General features: G+C 40.6%; 1 protein-coding gene across 4 annotated transcripts in view; it reads left to right on the top strand.

Moving 5' to 3' along the window:
• Ino80 (chromatin-remodeling ATPase INO80) overlaps window positions 1–20530 on the top strand; it is a 278764-nt gene that overhangs the window by 8692 nt on the left and 249542 nt on the right. For all 4 annotated transcript variants that reach the window (XM_076188214.1, XM_076188215.1, XM_076188217.1 and 1 more), the window contains 8 exons: window positions 3520–3596; window positions 4085–4308; window positions 8269–8439; window positions 8885–9019; window positions 10332–10490; window positions 10643–10801; window positions 17700–17881; window positions 18447–18702. In XM_076188214.1, the coding sequence (XP_076044329.1) occupies window positions 3520–3596; window positions 4085–4308; window positions 8269–8439; window positions 8885–9019; window positions 10332–10490; window positions 10643–10801; window positions 17700–17881; window positions 18447–18702 (1363 nt within the window). The remainder of the gene's footprint in view (window positions 1–3519; window positions 3597–4084; window positions 4309–8268; window positions 8440–8884; window positions 9020–10331; window positions 10491–10642; window positions 10802–17699; window positions 17882–18446; window positions 18703–20530) is intronic.

The following is a 20530-nucleotide window of genomic DNA, read 5'->3' as shown; positions in this document are numbered from 1 at the left end:
TTCTTTCATTCGAAGTATATTTTCTCTGACTGTGGGTTTCTTGTGTGTTATTTACAAATGTGCTACTACATTTCTGTTTTGGTATACATATATATGTAAATATAAATATATGTGTATACATATGTATATATATATATGTGATTATACACATATATACATACATATACCTGAGGCTTTTTGCCCCCTTACGAGGGAGATAGCCAAAAAACAATAGCCAAAAAACAAAGGCATAAAATCCACTCCCACTCACTCCATCCCCACAGACTCCACTCCCCCCCCTCCCCCTCCCCCTCCCATCTCAGTTCCTCCTGGACAACGGGCCACCCCTGCATCCCACCCACTGCCCTGGGTCAGAAACAGTGTCACAAGACACAGCACCTCCATAGCAAGGCTGCCTCACCAAATCGGCGACCCCCTCCATGCAGAAATGGAAAAGTTGGTGGAGAAACCCTTTGGGCTGTGCCAATTTATTTTTAACGCATACTCCCTCATCCCCCATCCCTTACCCACTCCCTCTCATGCATCACAGCATCATCCACACACAACCACTCTCCACTCACCCCCATCTTCTGTCCTCTCCCATCCTTCCTCAACAGACACTCCCCCCCATGCCAATACCCCTTTTACCCCATCCACCCATCTCACCCCTGGTCACCTCCCCCCCCCCATATTCACTCCCACCTTCCACACCTCCTTCATCAACTCCCCCCCCCACTCCCATTTTCCTCCTCACCTCATGTCTCACTCTATCCAGCCCAGCAACCCCTATCATACCTCTCAGGCACCTCATCTCAAACACATTCAAACTCCTCCTCTCTTATGTCCTATGTTTCTGCCCCATACAGTGCTATCAGCACAATTGCCCTTTCACACAATCTCCTTAGGATCCGCTTCCAAACATCTACTTCTCATTACACTTTCCGGTCCCCCAAGGCATCCACCCACTTCCCCCAATCTACATTCCAACTCCACCCCCCACTCCTCCCCTTCCTGCCACATTCACACCCAAGTATCCAAAACTATCCACTTCCTCTAGCCCCTTTCCCTTAATACTCGCTTCCAGTCTGCTGCCACTTTTTCCCCTTTTACATCCCACCACTCTACCCCTACCCACATTTATCTTCAACTTCCTTCTTTTGCACACCTTCCCAAACTCTGACACTAACCTCCTCAATCACCCCTCTGATCCTACCACAAGCACAGTGTCATCAGCAAACAACAACTGGCTCACCTCCCACTTTTCTCCATTTTCCTAAACCATCTCCAATTCCCGACCCATTACCATTGCACTCACCTCTCTCACCACCCCATCCATATATAAATTGAACAGCCAAGGCAACATAACACATTCCTGGCAAAGTCCCACCCTTACCTCAAACCACTCACTTTCTCCATTTCTGATTCTAACACAAGCTCTACTACTCTAGCAAAAACTCTTGCCTGCTCTTAAAAGTTCTCTTCCCATCCCACACATCTGCAATACCCCCTCACACTGCCCTCCCATCCACCCTGTCATAAGCCCCTTCCAAATCCATAAAAGCTCAAAAAATATCCCCACCTCTTCCCAAAGCTCTTTCATACATCTGTCCCACCACAAAAATCCTATCCTCCCAACCCCTACCTAGCCCAAACCCACACTGTTCTTTGCCAGCCACTCCCTCTGTTCCTCTCCAAATCCTCTTAGTCAAGACCCTCCCATAAGCCTTCCCAACTACACTCAACAAACTGATCCTTCCGAAACCACCACACTCACCCTTGTCCCCCTTTCCCTTGCAAAGTGGAACCATACAGGCACTCCTCCAGTCCTCTGGCAGTCTATCCTCTCTTATTTTATTTTTTATTTTTTATTTTTTTACATTCTGCATGACACCCATCCAATCCAGGTGCCTTACCTGCTCTCATCATCTTAACTGCCTTCACCTCATCTTTCCTTATTTTGCCTCCATTTTCCTCACTCATCACAGTCATTTTCTTAGTGCTTCCCACTACAACTACCTTTCCCTCCCTATCCTCTTTCACATTTAGCAACTCCCTAAAATACTCCACCCGTCTTTGTCTTACTGCTTTCTATTCCATTATCATCTCTCCATCTGTACTTTTTACCTCTTCCTCTCCACTCTACTCGCCTTCCCATCCCCTCTTAATTTCTTTCCAAAACATTTTTTTATTACTTTCAAAATTTTGTCATCCTCTTATCCCATTTCACATCTGCTCTTCTCTTTGCCTCCTTTATCATATGTATTACTCCTCTTTTCCTTGTACCTCTCATATGATTGTCTCATCCTATTTTGTAACCAATCTGTGAAAGCATGCTTCTTCTTTTTACAACCTTTGCTTCCTCATCCCACCACTCACCACCCTTCCTTTTATTTCCTCCCATCCTCCTTGTTCTACACACCATCTTTGCACACCTTGTTACTTCCTCCTTGAACCATCCCCATTCCTCCATTCCTAGTGCTACTCTATCCTTCACTCCCTCTCACTCCTCTCTCAGCTTCTTCTTGTACTCCTTTTCTTTCTCATTTAAGCAGTTCACTCTAAGTACCTCCCTACCTTCTGCCCTTTTCCTCTTTCCCCAGCTATCCTCCACTCACAACTTACCTTCCCCCCCCAAATTTATATATATATATATATATATATTTATATATTCCCCCACTCTCTCCCCTTAGAACATGTACATCCTTAACTCTTCCTACTATACTCCTGGTTACCACAATATAGTCCATTAACGCTCTGTCTACCACCCTTCCATCCATCACCCTTTCCCATGTGTACTTATGCCTGACTAAACACTGTATTTGCTATCATCAACTCTCTTTCTATACACATCTCCACCATCAACTCTCCACTATAATTTTTTCCTGGAACTCCACACTTACCAACCACTTCATTTATTGGTTCATTTCCTACCCTAGCATTAAGGTCTCCCAATACCACTACATTGACATTTCTCCCAAATTCCTCTATCTGAAAGGCCTCCCTTTGTTCTACACTCTTCTCACTACCAGACCCATATGCACTTACAAAAACCCACATCTCCCTTCCCAGTTTCACCTTCATCCACATTAACCTTGAAGAAACCTCCATCCACTCTACCACACTTACAAGTATAGCCACCCCTTCTCTCCCTCATCATCTCTTCACTCCTAAGATCCTCCCAACTACACTCCCAAACTCAAACTTGCCCCTCCCTTTCAACTTAATTTCACTCAATGCCAATACATCCATCTTCTCACAAACATACTGCCTATCTCTTCCCTTTCTCTCATCCGTACCACATATTTATTAAGATGTTAATTGATATAGATTTCTCTGAAAGGAAATGTTGGACTGTTGTTGGGAGTGTTTCCATCTCCATTGTTGATGATATTAGGTGTTTGGCCCAGTTCAGAGACAAATCCCTTGGGGCTGGATCTCCAGATGGAAATGTGGGTATTGATGGGTTTTGAATTTCTAACATCCATCTTTCAGGTACCCATTTTTGGCCTAGATATACATGTATATATTTTTATTTTCCAGCGATGATGAAACGGCCTCAGAGTCCGAAGCCGAAGGTGGCTTTAGTTTGAAGAATGGGCTGCACAGGACAAGGGAGGGTGAGTTCCACTGTAAACTGGAATATCAGTCTCTAACACCAAAAGGTGGTTTGGAAAGTAAATGTGTACTAAGTTGGTGTATTGATTTAGGTCTCGTCTCATATTGTAGACTCAGGTTCATATCCAGTAGCTACTGGTGACTGCCATCTGCTATGGTTGTCTAAGCTTGTAGGCAATGGTGATGGTTTTAGTTAGAATAAGCACCAGTCGTCTGCCAGTGATGTAGTATTAAATGACATACAATATGTCACATTTATTTTGCTAAGTGGTATTTCACTCTTTCTTACTTTCACCATAGCACATTGCTGGATCATTTCACTACATCAACAAGACCTCATCACTGTACCAACAATTTGCACACACTTTTAAGAAGCTTCTAAAAAGATTATGCCAATTTTTTCATGCTGTTGTCTTGTATAAAGACATCTATGTTGGTGCTGCTGGTATGCTTGGGGGCCATATGACATCATGTTATTATTTATTTCCAGAGAGGGAAGTGGATAGATCTTATCTGTACAACTTCAGTGGTGTTCGGCGGAAACGTCAGTGGTTAAAGGAAGTTCTGTTGTCGTCGTCGTCTGAAGAAGATAACGAAGATGAGGAGGGAGGGTCGGACACCAGCGAGGAGCTGACTCATGAGGAACTGGAGAACATGCTCAAAGAACATAGGATACGCAAATATCACCAATCACATTTTTACCAAAATGAAGAGGTACCTAATTTTCTGTCTTCATATCTTATGGCCTCTTGTATAGTCAGGAATATTGATAATTTGTTTGTCTGTGGAGAGAAAGAGAGTATGTTTTTGAGATGAAGTTTTATGAAATATGATTTGTGTTACAAGAATAGGTAGAGTGAAAAATATGGTATTGTAGATAAAGGGTGGGAGGGGAATAGTCAGATAGGGTCAATTAGGTTACTAATATATTTTGTGCATATGGAAACAATAAATGAGGAAACATACATACTTACATACATATACCAAAGGCTTTTTCCCCCTTGCAAGGGAGGTATCCAAAAAACTGAGGCATAAAAACCACTCCCACCCATTCCATCACCAACATACTCCACTCCTGTCCATCCCTTTCCCTCCCTCTTATCTTAAGCACAATCACAACAAAATGAGGAAAGACTAGCAAAAAAGAGTGTGGAAAGTGGAAGTGAATAGAGTAAACTTGTGTGGGAAACCAAGAATAAAGTGGATGGATGGAATGAAAGAGTGTTCGGAAGCATGTAGAATTAATGACCTCTAGGGAGAGGGTGGGGGAATATCAGATCATTTTTTGGTGGAAGGTAAGCTGAGAGTGGAGGATAGATGGAGAAGGAGGAAAGGGACAAAAGGTAGGGAGGTTCTTAGAGTGAACTCCTTGAATGAAAAGGAAAAGGAGAAGGAGTACGAAAAGAAGCTGAAGGAGGAGTGGGAGGGAGTAAAGGATAGAGCAGAGATGGGTGTGGAGGAGGAATGGGGATGGTTCAAGGAGGGAGTCTTAAAGGTGTGCAAGGATGGTGTGTGGAACAAGAAGGATAGGGGGAAATAGAAGAAAGGGTAGTGAATGGTGGGATGAGGAAACAAAGAAGGTTGTAGAAGAGAAGAAGCGAGCATTCACAGATTGGTTACTAAAGAGGACAGGGGAGTCATATGAGACGTACAAAGAAAAGAAAAGAGAAGTAAAGCAAAAGGTAAAGGAGGCAAAGAGGAGAGCAGATGTGAAATGGGGTAGGAGTATGACAGAAAATTTTGAAAGTAATAAAAAGATGTTTTGGAAAGAAATTAAGAGAGGAAGAGGAGGCGAATCAAGTAGGGAAGAAAAGGTAAAAGGTACAGATGGAGAGTTGATAATGGAAGAGATGGCAGTGAGGGGAAGATGGGCAGAATATTTTAGGGAGTTGCTGAATGTGAAGGAGGATAGGGAAGGAAAGATAGCTGCAGTGGGAAATACGAAGAAAATGAGAGTGATGAGTGAGGAGAATGGAGGAGAAATAAGGAAGGATGAGGTGAAGGCAGTTGTAAAGATGATGAAAGCAGGTAAGGCACCTGTTCTGGATGGATGTCATGCAGAATGTCTGAAAAAGGGAGGTTCAGTGATGGTGGACTGGTTGGTGAGGTTATTTAATGTTTGCTGGAGAGAGGGTAGAGCACCGGAGGACTGGAGTAGTGCCTGTATAGTTCCTCTTTACAAGGGAAAAGGGGACAAGTGTGAATGTAGTAATTTCAGAGGGATTAGCCTGTTGAATGTAGTAGGGAAGGCTTATGGGAGAATCTTAATTGAGAGGATTAGGAGAGGAACCGAAGGAGTAATTGGTGAGGAACAGTGTGGATTTAGGACGGGTAGAGGTTGTGTAGATCAGATCTTTGTGGTAAGACAGATATGTGAGAAAGCTATAGGAAAGGGGAAGGATGTTTTTTGGGCTTTTATGGATCTGGAAAAGGCTTATGATAGGGTAGACAGAAAGGCACTGTGGGAGGTTATGCAGATTTATGGGATAGGAGGAAAGCTTTTGGGAGCTGTCAAGAGTTTTTATGTGAGTAGTAGAGCATGTGTTAGGATTAGAAATGGAGAGAGTGAGTGGTTTGAAGTAAAGGTGGGACTTCGTCAAGGATGCGTTATGTCGCCCTGGCTGTTCAACTTATACATGGATGGGGTGGTGCGAGAGGTGAATGCTAGGGTAGTGAGTCAGGGATTGGAGATGGTTAAAGAAAATGGAGAAAAGTGGGAGGTGAGCCAGCTGTTGTTTGCGGACGACACTGCGCTTGTGGCAGGGTCAGAGGAGGGATTGAGGAAGCTGGTGGCAGAGTTTGGGAGAGTATGTGATAGAAGAAAGCTAAAGATAAATGTGGGTAAAAGTAAGGTGATGAGATGTACAAGGGGTGAAAGTGGCAGTAGACTGGAAGTGAACATTAAGGGAGAGCGACTGGAGGAAGTGGATAGTTTTAGATACTTGGGTGCAAGTGTAGCAGGAAAAGGTGGAGTGAAGGTGGTTTAAAGAGTGTAATGAGAAATAGACATTTGGGAATGGATGCGAAGAGGAGACTGTATGAAGGAGTGATTGTGCCAACAGCACTGTATGGGGCAGAAACGTGGAACATAAGAGAAGAAGAGAGAAGGAGTTTGAATGTGTTTGAGATGAGGTGTCTGAGAAGTATGATGGGGGTTACTAGGCTAGATAGAGTGAGAAATGAGGAGGTGAGGAGGAGAACAGGGGTGGAAAAGGATTTGGGAGATAGGGTTGATGAAAGAATATTAGGATGGTTTGGACACATGGAAAGAATGAGTGAAGAAAGACTAGTAAAAGAGATATGGAAGGCAGATGTGGAGGGAGTGAACATGAGGGGACGTCCTAGGATGAGGTGGATGGATGGGGTGAAGGGGGCTTTGGGGAAGAGGGGAATGTCTGTTGAGGAAGGAAGGGAGAGGACGGAAGACAGAGGTGAGTGGAGAATGGTTGTATATGGATGATGTTGTGACTGCATGAGGAGGAATGGGCAGGGGGGTGGGGGTGGGGTAGTATGTGTGAGTAAATTTTGACGCAGCCCGAAGGGATTTCTCCCCGTCCTCGCCTTATATGCAAAGGGAGACGGAGAGGGGGGGTCGCCGATTAAATGAAGCGGCCTTGCTGTGGATGTACTGTGTCTTGCGACACTGCTTCTGACCCAGGGCGGTGGGCAGGGTGCAGGGATGACCCGTCATCCAGGAGGTGCTCAGATGAGAGGAAGGGTGGGAGGGGTGTGGAGTGTATTTAGGGATGAAATGGGTGGGAGTGTTTTTATGCCTTTCCCTTTTTGGCTACCTCCCTTGGAAGGGGGAAAAAGCCTTGGTATATGTATGTATGTATGTATGTTAGGCAGGGAAGAGCAAATGCAAAAGGGAAGATTAAATTGAAGGAGATTGTGAACGGATGAAAGGATGGTGTTGTCCAAAGGGATAGATTTCTTATCTCCTGCATAATTTATTTTTGAGTGGATGAGAATAAAAGGGGGGGGGCTGAGGTTTAAATTGGCTCTAACTGTCAGTCCCTACAGAGGAAGAGTTATGCCTTGCTGTATTGCTGTTGACCCAAGTAATGAGGTGATGGACAGGGTAACACATCATCCTTGAAGTACTGAGATGTGGGATGGTCTTTGAATGGGTTTTAACTGTTTATATGTGTGCTTTGTGCAGAGAAGGGGGTCGACAATTAAATGAAGTGGCCATGCTAGAGATGTACCATGTCTCAGTGCATTGCTTCTGCCATGGGGAGTGGGCAGGAGACAGGGATGACCCCTCATCCATGAGGAGCTAAGATGAGAGGGGAGGAATGGGTGGTGGATGGGGATGAAATGGGTGAGTGTAGATATGTGCCTTTTGACTAGGCTACCTCCCTCATAAGGGGGAAGAAAGCCCTTGATATATAGATAGATATGTGTGCTTTGACCTGTTGCTGCAAAGGTGCTGTGTCTTGCTGCATTGCCCTTGATATGAGCATTTGTCAGGGGACGGAGATGGCTCCTCATCCATGAGGTGATGAGAATGGAAGAACAATATTTGAGTTCTGGATGGGTGTATGGTTTGATTTAGTCAACACTGTTGCAATAGAAAAAAGGCCTTTTGATATATGTATGTGTACTTTCTTTTATGCAGCAATGGGTAAATGGTGGTTTTTACCTTTTTAAACTTTTAATTTCTCTTTTAAGAATCGTGGATACCTTTACTATGGAGCTGGATTGTTGTCTAGGGTGGACAAATACCCAGAACATCAGAGGTTCATGGCGGGCTCCAGAAGGAAAAAGAATAAAGAGAAAAAGGAAAAAGAAAGATTGAAGAAGATTAAAAAGGAGGAGGAAGAGGAAGAAATTGAACCTGTGGTGGGTCACTTTTCTGTATTCCTCTTTTGGAGAATATGTTCATTGATACAGATTTTTTTTTTGCTCAGGGCAATTTGTTATGAAGGTGGAAATCGTACAAACATTACCTGACACTGCCCTGCACTCATTCACTGAAGGATATTGTACATGATCTTGTTATTGAGCATCCTGTGGTCATAACCAATTTTCTATGGGTTTTCTGGTCTGTGAAGAGAGAACTGACAAAACAGATTAATTAATTATATGCCCCAGATGCATCCACCACACTTAAGACGCAGAATACCTCATACTACAATGCCCCTCACTAACATTCCCCAGGCAACAACACAATATCCCTTCCTTAAGGGACTTAAGGTCCTGCCTGGAGGCTGTGGGTCTTCTGCAAGAGAGACCAGGGGTAACAGATTGATTGATTGATATAAAGTACTTTTGTTCTTCATTGCAGAGTCCTCTCATGGGCATGGATGACAGTTTACATAGTTTTCCTGATGATGGGTCAGATGATGCCTTGCCAACCCCATCCAAAGGAAAAGTGAAAGTTAATAAGAAGGAGAAAAAGCCAAAGAAACTTGATGCACAGGTAAGATAGTGTGAAATGATATTAGGACTGATTTCAGAAATATGGGTAACTGTTCAAATTGATATTTCCATATGGGTATGCAGTGTCGGTATATATATATATATATATATATATATATATATATATATATATTATATATATATATATATATATATATATATATATATATATATATATATATATATATATATATATATATATATATATTGAATTTATTTGTTGCAAGTCGAATAGATATGTGTATTTATGAAATAGTGTAATTGGAATCTGCCTTCATACTTGAAGTTTGATCATAAGTGGAAAATTGTATTTCACTGCATTGTTTATGATGACCCAGTGAGTGATACGAGGACAGAGCACTCCTTCCTTCCCAAGGCACTTGGACAGGAGAACTGCTTGATCACATTTCATCTGTTTTTGATGTGTCTTAGAAATGAAGGATTTCCAGTCCTTGTATCACTATCTGAGTTATAAACAATGTATTAGTTTTTTCGCAGCAGAGCTTGCCACTTCACCATACAACAGAAACCTCCCCCCACCCCTTATCTCGTGTGCTCACTAATGAAACAAATGAGAATATCCTTTCAGGCTGCATTATCCCTTCATTTACTCACAATCACCCTTCATACATACCTATTTTTTGCCCTCTTACCCCTGGCTGAGTGGGTTAGGGCATTGTTACTTGCGGCAAAGGTTGAGGGGAAGGTGGTTTGAATCCTGCCACCGGTGAAGTTGAACTAAGGGCATGGTTCCCTAAATTCCATGCTCTGTGAGGGGCACCATCCTAGCCTTCCGATAGGGGGGAGTTTATATGTGAAACCATATCATCATCATCATCATCATCACTTGGCCTGTTCAATTGATGTACCACATATATCCAAAGCTCTCGTTATCACATCTATCCTTCTCTTTCTTGGTCTTCCTCATGGGCTCACTCAACCCACTTAAGCTTTGCACACTCCCCTTGATCATCTCTCTCCGCCACCATTGTCAATGATGGTTTTATCGTTACTGTCAATACTGCTTCCACCAGCACCAGATTTTACTACCATCATGACTGTTATCTTCTGCACTGCTGCCAATGCTTCTTTGACTTCTACCATTATTTTCATGAGCACCACTTACTGTCACTAACCTCGTCACAGTTGCTGTTACCACCATTTGTCATCACCACAATTACATCTACTGTTGCCACGACTATTACCACAAACACCATTGCCATTACTTAAAAATGGTTCACTCTGGAATTCAGATTAACCAGAGTAGACTTATGTTATTAATTGTTAATGTACCATTATGACTGACATTACAGGCCTTGGCGGTTCGACGTCACAAACTATGGGTACTCATGGCCAAGAAGGAGGTTGGGCGTTGCCAGAAGTCGAAGGCCTCGTATCGTAAGGAGGTTATCCAGAACTGCAAAAGAGTAGCTACGGCTTGCATGAGGCTATGTAGGCAGAAGGCTGTGCAGGCAAGTATAACAGGATTTATAGTGTGTCGATTGCTGTTATTGTGGACTGTAGTTTACCACTACAATATTGCTCTACCAAACAAATCTTACAAATCGTTCTTGTTTATAGTTGTTAGGATGTCGTTGTATAGTAATCTGTGTTGATGTTACAGAGTCAGAAAGCAGTTAAGGATAAGGCATGGATGCTCAAACGACTCACGAGAACCATGCAGGGAGAATGGAAGAAGTTTGATCGCATTATTCGAGAGCAGAATCGGAGAGCAGAACGTGAAGCTGAGGAACAGCGTAAGATGGACAAAGAAATCATGGAGGTAAGATTACCATATTTTTAGGTATACAAGGCATGTTTTTCTCGGAAAAGAAAATAGATTTAAAATTAAATCAAATAAATAGGTAAGGACATGTATACATATACCAATGGCTATTTCCCACTTACAAGGGAGGTAGCCAAAGAACAAAAGCATAAAATCCACTCCCACCCATTCCATCCCCACATACTCCACTCCCATTCAACCCCCCTCCCTCCCTCCCTCCCTCCCTCCTATCATGGCTCCTCCTGGATGATGGGTCATCCCTGCATCTCACTCACTGCCCAGAGTGAGAAGCAGTGAATACTATAAATGGAACTCCAAATACCTTCCTTATATATTTTTCACATGTTTCTAAAAAAAATTATTAACACCAAAATATAAAAGTGACAAATATAAATAGTGTCTTGCGACACTGATTCTGACCCAGGGCGGTGGGCAAGGTGCAGGGATGACCCGTCATCCAGGAGGTGCTCAGATGAGAGGGAGGGTGGGAGGGGTGTGGAGTGTATTTAGGGATGAAATGGGTGGGAGTGTTTTTATGCCTTTCCCTTTTTGGCTACCTCCCTTTAAAGGGGGAAAAAGCCTTGGTATATGTATGTACAAATATAAATATGATTGTAATTTGCACTTAACCAGCGCATAAGTAAACATGTGTTCACAGCAGGTGTGTGACTTGCCATTGTTTGTTTACATCGTGGGGAGGCCAGCAATCAGCTGACAGACTGCATGGGAATATCTGTTGGCAATTGCCAGTTATATACAGTATCTGTTTAGTAAGGAAAAAAAAAATTGTGCAAAAGATAAAAGTGAATGGAGAGTGTTTGTAAATATATGAAGAAATGGGAGTCAGAAGAGATGTTCTTCTTGTCTGCTCCGTAAATGTTTAGGATAGATGAAATGTGTGTATTTACCTAGTTGTTTTTTTCGGGACGAGCTATGCTCGTAGTGACCAGTTTTCGTATCTCTCCACATCCAATTTGTTCTTAAAATCATGTGCAGTTCTGGCATTCGCTGTGTGTATTTACCTAGTTGTATTTACCTAGTTGTATTTTACGGGAAGGGGAGCTATGCTCGTGGGGTCCCGTCTTCATATCTCATTTTATCTAAACTATTTTTAAATTCGTGTATTGTTTTTGCACACACCACTTTCTCATCTAACTTGTTCCAACTGTCTATTACTCTGTGAGGAAAGCTGTTCTTTTTCAAATCTCTTCTATAGCTGTCTTTTTTTATTTTCTTTCCGTGTCCTCTTGTATTTCTGTCATCCCATTTTATCAGATTCTCTCTATCAGTAATTTCTATGCCTTTCATGATTCTGTAAATAGCTATCAAATCTCCTCTCTCTCTTCTTTGCTCTAGTGTCTGTAGTTTAAGTTTTTGTAGTCTCTCTTCATATGATAGTTTTGAGAGTGTTGGTGCCAGTTTTGTGATTGCTCTTTGTATTCTTTCAAGTTTTTTTATACATTTTTTTGTACTTGGTGACCATATCGTTGCTGCATATTCTAATCTTGGTCTTATCAGGGTGATTAGGATTTTCCTCACCATTTCTTCATCCAGGTATGTAAATGCCACTTTGATTGTTCTTATTAAATTATAAGTTTCTCCAAAAATCTTATTTATATGTTTCTCAGGTGACATATTATTCATAACAATGACTCCCAGGTCCTTCTCATTTTCTACTTTTTTTATTCCTTCTTCTCCCAAATTATATGATCCTGTTATTCTGTTTTTGCTTTTTCCAAATTCCATTATACTACACTTTTTTGTATTGAACTCCATCTCCCACTTCCTACTCCATTCTTGTACTTTATTTAGATCTCTCTGTAGTGATTCACAATCTTCTTCAGTTTTCACTCTTTTCAGTAGTTTTGCATCATCTGCAAAGAAGCTCATATAGCTTTCAATTCCTTCATCCATATCATTAATATATATAGCAAACATTATTGGGGCCAGAACTGTTCCCTGCGGGACACCGCTTATTACTTCATTCCATTTTGAGTGCTGATCTCTTATCACTACTCTCATTTTTCTGTCTTGCAAAAAGTCTTCCATCCAATTTAGCAATTTACCTTGTATTCCTCCTTCATATTCTAATTTCTTAAGCAACTTCTTATGTGGTACTTTGTCAAAAGCTTTTTTTAGGTCTAGAAATGCACAATCAGCCCATCCATCTCTTTCTTGTATTATATCTATTAGCCTTGAATAGAAACATATTAAATTGGTGACGCATGACCGTCCTTGTCTGAATCCAAATTGCCTTGGATTTAGTACGTTGTTTTTTTCCAAGTATTTTACCCATCTACTTTTGATAATTCTTTCACAAATTTTTGCTATTGTACTTGTTAGAGAGACTGGTCTATAGTTGGTAGGTTCTTCTTTATTTCCTCCTTTATATATAGGTACTATATTTGCTTTTTTCCAATCTTCTGGAACTTTTCCTTCTTTTAAGGAACTGCTTATTATGCTATGTATTTTGTCTGCCAGTTCATTCCTGCATTCTTTCAGAATCCAGTTTGCTATTTCATCTGGCCCATGCGATTTTCTGACATCAAAATTACCCAAGTGTGTCAATATTTCATTCTTTGTTACTTCTATTTCTTCCATAGGGGGGACTTTTTCTTTCCACTCAATCTCTTCAGGTTGTATATTTTCCCTTGTAAACACTGATTTAAAATGTTTGTTCATAATTTCTGCCATTTCCATTTCCTCAGTGTATTCAACTCCTCCTTGTCTCAATTTCTCCAAGTCTTGTTTGTTTTTCAGTTTATTGTTTACAAATCTGTAGAATAGTTTTGGTTGATCTTTACACTTTTCTATAACATCTTTTTCATATTTTCTTTTTTCCTCTCTGCACTTTTGTACATATTCATTTCTATAACCAGTATATATTTTCCATTTTTCAGGTCTTCTGTCTTTTTTCCATCTGGTCCAGGCTTTGTCTCTTTTGTCTTTTAACTCCCTACAACTTTTGTTGTACCAGCATTTTACATATTCTTTTTCTTGTTTTTGTCTTGGGACATACTTTTCCACTCCTTTTTTGTAAATTTTTGTCAAAATATTCCATTTCTCTTCCACTGATGTTTCTTCTTTGTATATTTCTTCCCAGTTTTCTTGTTGGAAGAATTCTCTTATTTTATCAAAGTTTGTTTTTTCATACATCTTTCTTCCTTTTCTATATTGTTCATTTCTTTTCATATATTTTTCTTCATTAAGTTCCAGTTCAATCAATATGTGGTCACTTTTACCTATTGGTGTTTTATATTCAATCTTGTCCACTATTCTAGGTTCAGATGTAATTATTAAGTCTAGCCTCGATGGTTCTTCTTCATTTCTATACCTAGTGTTCTCTTGTATCCATTGTGTCATTGAATGGTCAGTAATCATCTCAAGTAGAGCATTTCCCCATGAGTCATCACCACTCTTTACTGTCATTTCTTCCCAGCAGATTTCTTTGCAATTAAAGTCGCCCATCATAACTGTTCTTCCTCCGTCTTCCATTATTTTAGTTAATGCTATCTTTGTGTCCTCTAGCATACTTTTATATTCACTCTCCTCCCATGAGGCTGTTTTCGGAGGCACATAATTGATCACAAATTTTCTGCTCTTCTTATCTCTGTCTTCCACTTCTATCATAATCATCTCTACTGTATTCTTTCCATATATGACACCTTTCACGTTTATATCCTTCTTAGTCAGGAACATAACTCCACCCCCTTGCTTTTTCTCTCTGTTTCTAATCCAATAATTGTATGCATCATGTCCTACACTGTTGGGTGGTAGTGGGCCTTTTAATTTTGTTTCTACAATTCCCATTATGTCCGGTTCTTTTTCTTTCAAATAAACATTCAGCTCATTCAATCCTGTTATTAATCCATCTATATTTGTGTAAGACACTCTTAGTTTTCTGCCACTTCCATTGTGTTCTCTGTTTCCCTTATGTTTTTCTTTTGTATGTCGAACTTCCTTAGTTTCATGTTCACTACTCTCCAATAGAATCTCTCTTTCTCTGACTCCGTTCTGTTCTCGTTTTTTGTCTTAGCTTCCAGTCTTTTCTGCTTTTCTTCCTCTCTTTCCTCTTTATTCATTTCTCTTTTTATCCATATCTTTTTGTATAGTTCACTTGTTGCTAGTTTCCCTGTTTTGGATAAGATATTCTCTGCCGTTGTTTGTGACTTGAATTTAATCTTAATTGGTCTGGTCTTGTCTGTGCTATACTTTCCGAGTCTAAATTTCTCTTCGATTTGTTTCATAATTCCTGGTTCATCTTCCTGAACTGATTCTAGTAATTGGCTTACTTTTTCATTTTCCTCTTTGATTCTTGTGGTTCTATCTGTGTTGTGTTTCTCTTCCATTCCTAATATAATTATACATTTCTTCTTGTCTGCTAAATCCCTTACTATATTCTCCTTTTGTCTCATCACTTTAATAACTGAGTCTTCAGTATGTTCTTTCAATTGCTGTTTGACTATGTCAGTGAATGAAATCTTATTTCCTTCTTGAGTTTCCTTCCAATTTTTACTTTCTTTAGCTATCGTTTCTCTGTTTTCTTTACTATTCTTCTTCAATTCCTCATTCTCCCCCTTTACCTCTCTTAACTGTCTTTTTAGGTCTTCTATTTCATCAGTTAAGTTTTTATTCGCCTTTTCCAGTTCTTCCAATCTTTCAACCCTTTGTAAAAGGATTACAAAGGATTACAAAGGCAAAGCATGCCGACAGGAGACCTTTTGATCCATATCTAGGTCGGATGCAAAAAAAAAAAAATAAATAAAAAAATAAAAATCATATTAATAATAAATTAAAACTATAACAATGTAAATAACAATTAAAATACATAAATAAATGCATTGGTATAGTTGAATAACAAACAAACAGGTAAATAGTAAATGATAATAAATTGACATATAACTAATAATAAATAAAAATCAGACAGACAAATTATAACAAAACAAAAACAAATAATATAACATAAATTATAATAATTACAGCATCTTACTTAGGTATTTATCTAAATTATTCTTAAAGCTTCGAACTGAACTACATTGCACTACCTGTGCAGGAAGTTTATTCCATTCATTAACTACACGGTTGGCAAAGTTGTTTCTACCTACTTCCAAATTGAATCTATTTCCGGACAGTTTGAGACCATTGTTTCTTGTCTGATTCTCATTCAATGTGAAAATTTTGTCACTTTTGATGTTGTCAATTCCCTTTAAAATCTTAAAGACCTGTATCAAGTCACCTCTGAGTCTACGCTTTTTTAGGGAAAACAGATTCATGTGCTTAGGTCGATTTTCGTATGATTTATTTTTGATATTTGGAATCAGTTTTGTGGCTCGCCGTTGTACTTTTTCCAGTCTGTCAATGTCTTTAATGAGATTCGGTGACCATACGGAAACAGCATATTCCAAATGTGGACGAACTAACGATTTATATAGCTTGTTAATGAGTGATGGACTTTTGAAATCAAAAGATCGCGCAATCAATCCCAGAATCTTATTTGCTTTCTCAGAGGCTGAAATACACTGCTTGGATGATTTGAGGTCGTTACTGATAATTACGCCGAGATCTTTTTCACTATCCACTTTTGTTAACGAATTTCCAAATAAATGGTGTTCATATGACCTAACCTACTCTCCAAGTCCTCGATCACCTTATCAACCTTCTTCTCTAGTCTTGTCAGTCGGGGGGGGTTTGTGTCCCCCCCACTCTCTTTAAATCCCTTGAAAATATTCTCATCACTTTCTGCTATATTGCTCCTATCTATACCTCTAATCTTCACATTCCTATTAGACATGTCGTTATCATCCAACTCGTCTTGGGGTCGTTTGTCTACCTTACGGCGGCCCGTCAGGGCCATTTCCTCCACCTCCTCATTACCTTCCATTTCCCCAGCAATCCCTCCCCCTCTCCTCTTTCCTTACTTTCCCACTACCCCACGAGCAATTTCCCCCCACCCTGCAAATACAAAAAGGCACTTCTCTTTGCGTTGGGATCCACAATCTGCACTTTTCTTCAGAGCGTTCTTCAAGCCGTCCGTTCGTTGAAAGTGTGTGTGTGTGTTGGGGGGTTGGGGGGGTCCCCATAAAATTGAGCGGTGAGAGTAAACCAGTTTTAATAAATAAAATAATAATAATAATAGGTTTATTGAAATAGCAGTGATATACTGACAATAATACAATAGAGTACTTTTATGAGTAATACACCTAGTCTAAGTTTTACAGTGATACACTGATGATAATGCAATACAGTAATTATAAGAGTGATATGCCTAGTCTAAGTTTTATAATGAATTTATTGTGCAAACAATGGATGGAATAGCACTGCGAAGCCATCCTACTACATTGTCTTGACCTGAGCATTGTGGCACAGAACATGAATGGTCCTTCATTCACAAGGTGCTAAAAGTTGGAGAGACAATGAATATATTTAATGAATGTGTAGTGGGTATAGATATATATGCCTTGGCTGGGCCACCCCCTTATTAGAGGGAAAAGGCCTTTTGGTATATGTATGTATGAGTGGTAGGGTGATGAGGCAAATACAGGGAATTGTTGGAGTATTAGTGATGTGTCTTCACCAGGACTTCTTCAGAATACATGAAGAAGTCTTGATGAAGATGAAACGAGAGTAATAAAACTCCAACAGTTCCCTGTGTAAATTTTATCTCACCACCCTACCACTTATCTGTCTTACATACAATAATATATTTACCTAGTTTACCTAGTTGTATTTACCTAGTTTTATTATACGGGAAGAGAGCTATGCTCATAGTGATCCATCTTTGCATCTTTCAGCATCTAGTTTGTTCTTAAGTTATTGTATAGTTTTTGCACGCACTGTATGTATGTGTGTGTGTGTGTGTTTAATTCAGATAAAATATCAAGAAATTCTTTCTCAGGTGAAACGGCAACAGAGAAAACTCAACTTCTTGATAACACTGCCAGAGTTGTATGCTCATTTCATGAAGAACAAGCTAGGAGCAGCTGGTTTGGAGAATGATGAAGATACTAGTAGCATCCTGAAACAGCTGGAAGAAGATGGAAGTTCTTTTCCAATGTCTACCTCTGATGAATATGACAGGTATGATAGGTTGTATTTCCAGATGCTAAGTTTATATGACACTTTTCGTCCTCCCTTTCTCCAATATTTACTCACTTCCTGGACTTTACATTTCATTTCCACTTCCACGGCTCCATTCCTTGTCACATGATTCAGTTTAATGTCTCAAAACTCCCCCTTATGAGCGAGCTAGGATAGTACCCCTTACAGAGGCTTTGTAGTGTGAAATTTAATAAACCATGCCCTTGGTTCAACTCACCAGTGGCAAAGGTTCAAACCACCATCACCTCGACCTCCATACCCTAACCTGCTCGCCTAGCGACAAACTTGCATCCAACATATTGCTGACATCAACCCTAGAACATCTCATCACTTTACCTCTGCACAAATTTACTTGCAGGATCATTTAAATTCACAAAACACGTGTGAATTCCTTTCAACTTATAATGTTTTGCATCATTGGAATGTATCAGAATTCTAGTTTAGTGCACTGATACGATGAGCATAAATTTCTTACTATATACATAGAATTAGCTGTTGTTTTTATTGTCATGAATTAATGTAATTTCTTGCTTTTGAATTTCAGCGAAGCTTTGAAAGCCCAAGCTCTGAAGACAGCCCAGGAAGCTTATTCAAACCAGCAGACTCGTTTGAGTATGTTTAGAAGTACAGGCGAAGGGGATATGGGAGAAGGAGGAGGTGGAGGAGGGATGTTAGCTCCCAAAAGTGGTATTATTCCCGGTAAGGACCAGAAAGATCATGCGCAACCTTCTATCTTCAAAGGCAAACTTAAAAGTTATCAGCTCAAAGGGATGAATTGGTTAGCCAACCTGTACTACTTTGTAAGTATTGCTTCTTTAATGCATCAGTGTGTGTACATATATGTATATATACACATACATATACCAAAGGGTTTTTTCCCCCTTACAAGAGAGGTAGCCAAAAAACAAAGATATAAAATCCACTCCCACTCATTCCATCCCCACATATTCTACTCCCATTCAGCCCCCTCCCTCCTTATCTTGGGTCCTCCTGGATGATGGGTCATCCCTGCATCTTCCACTGCCCTGGGTCAGAAGCAGTGTTGCAAGACACAGCACATCCACAGCAAGGCCACTTCGTTTAATCAGCGAACCCCCCCCCCCCTCTCCATCCCCTCATGCAGATAAAGAGAAGACGGGTAGAAATCCCTTTGGGCTGCATCAAATTATTTTTCAAACATAATCCCTTTTTGGCTACCTCCCTTGTAAGGGGGAAAAAGCCTTTGGTATATGTATGTATGTACTCCCTCACCCATCCACTCCCATTCATGCATCACAGCATCATCCATATGCAACCATTCCCCAATAACCTCTGTCTTCTATCCTCTCCCTTCCTCAACAGATATTCTCCTTTTCCCAATACCCTTTTACCCCATCCATCCATCTCATCCTTGGTCGCCCCCTCATGTTCACTACTCCTACCTCTGCCTTCCACACGTCTTTTACTTATCTTTCGTAACTCATTCTTTTCATGTGTCCAAACCATCCGAATACTCTTTCATCAACCCTATTTTCCAACTCCCTTTCCACCCCTGTTCTCCTCCTTACCTCCTCATTTCTCACCCTGTCCAGCCTAGTAACCTCTATCATACTTCTCAGGCACCTAATCTCAAACACATTCAAACTCCTCCTCTCTTCCTCTCTTATGTTCCATGTTTCTGCCTCACACAGTGCTGTCAGCACAATCACTCCTTCATACAATCTCCTCTTAGCATCCATTCCCAAATGTCTATTTCTCATTACACTTTTTAACCACTTCAGTACGGGACTTAAATCTCGCGGGCAGCAGCCAATGCCAGCCGTACGACGTGTTGTAATAATACTCGCATCATAAAATATAGTCACCGCTTATATCGATCGTTCTCTCTTTCACCCGCGAATTTTGAAAACCACAGAGAATGGGATTCAGGGCACATTTGAGAGAATGTAAAAAAACAGGGGCGACTACAATAAATATAATCAAGATGCCGATATGGCAGCGTCGCGAATCCACTTGCTCCTCATGACGCCTACGTAGGCGGCACCGTATGGAAGGGTTAATCCACCAAGGCATTTACTTGTTTCTCTCAATCTACATTCTGTCTCCACCTCCACTCCTCCCTTTCCCGCCACAATCACACACAAGTATCTAAAACTATCCACTTCCTCCAGTCTCTCTCCCTTAATGCTCACTTCCAGTCTACTGCCACTTTTTCCCCTTGTACATCTCATCACCTTACTTTAATCCACATTTATCTTTAACTTCCTCCTTATGTACATCTTCCCAAACTCTGACACTAAAATCCTCAATCCCTCCTCCGATCCTGCCACAAGCGCAGTGTCGTCAGCAAACAACAACTGGCTTATCTCCCATTTTTCTCCACTTTCTTTAACCATCTCCAATCGCTGACCCATTACCCTTGCATTTACTTCTTGCACCACCCCATGCATGTATAAATTGAACAACTAAAGTGACATAACACATCCCTGGCGAAGTCCCACCTTTACCTCAAACCACCCACTCTCTCCATTTCTGATTGTATCACAGGCTCTACTACTCTTGTAAAAACTCTTGACTGCTCTTAAAAGCTTTCGTCCTATCCTGTATATCTGCAATACCTCCCACAGTGCCTTCCTGTCTATCCTGTCA

This window comes from Oratosquilla oratoria, chromosome 7, assembly GCF_046742065.1.
Source record: "Oratosquilla oratoria isolate Oo_2021 chromosome 7, ASM4674206v1, whole genome shotgun sequence".
NCBI classification, from domain to species: Eukaryota; Metazoa; Arthropoda; class Malacostraca; order Stomatopoda; family Squillidae; genus Oratosquilla; species Oratosquilla oratoria.
This window is presented reverse-complemented; position numbering and strand designations above follow the sequence as displayed.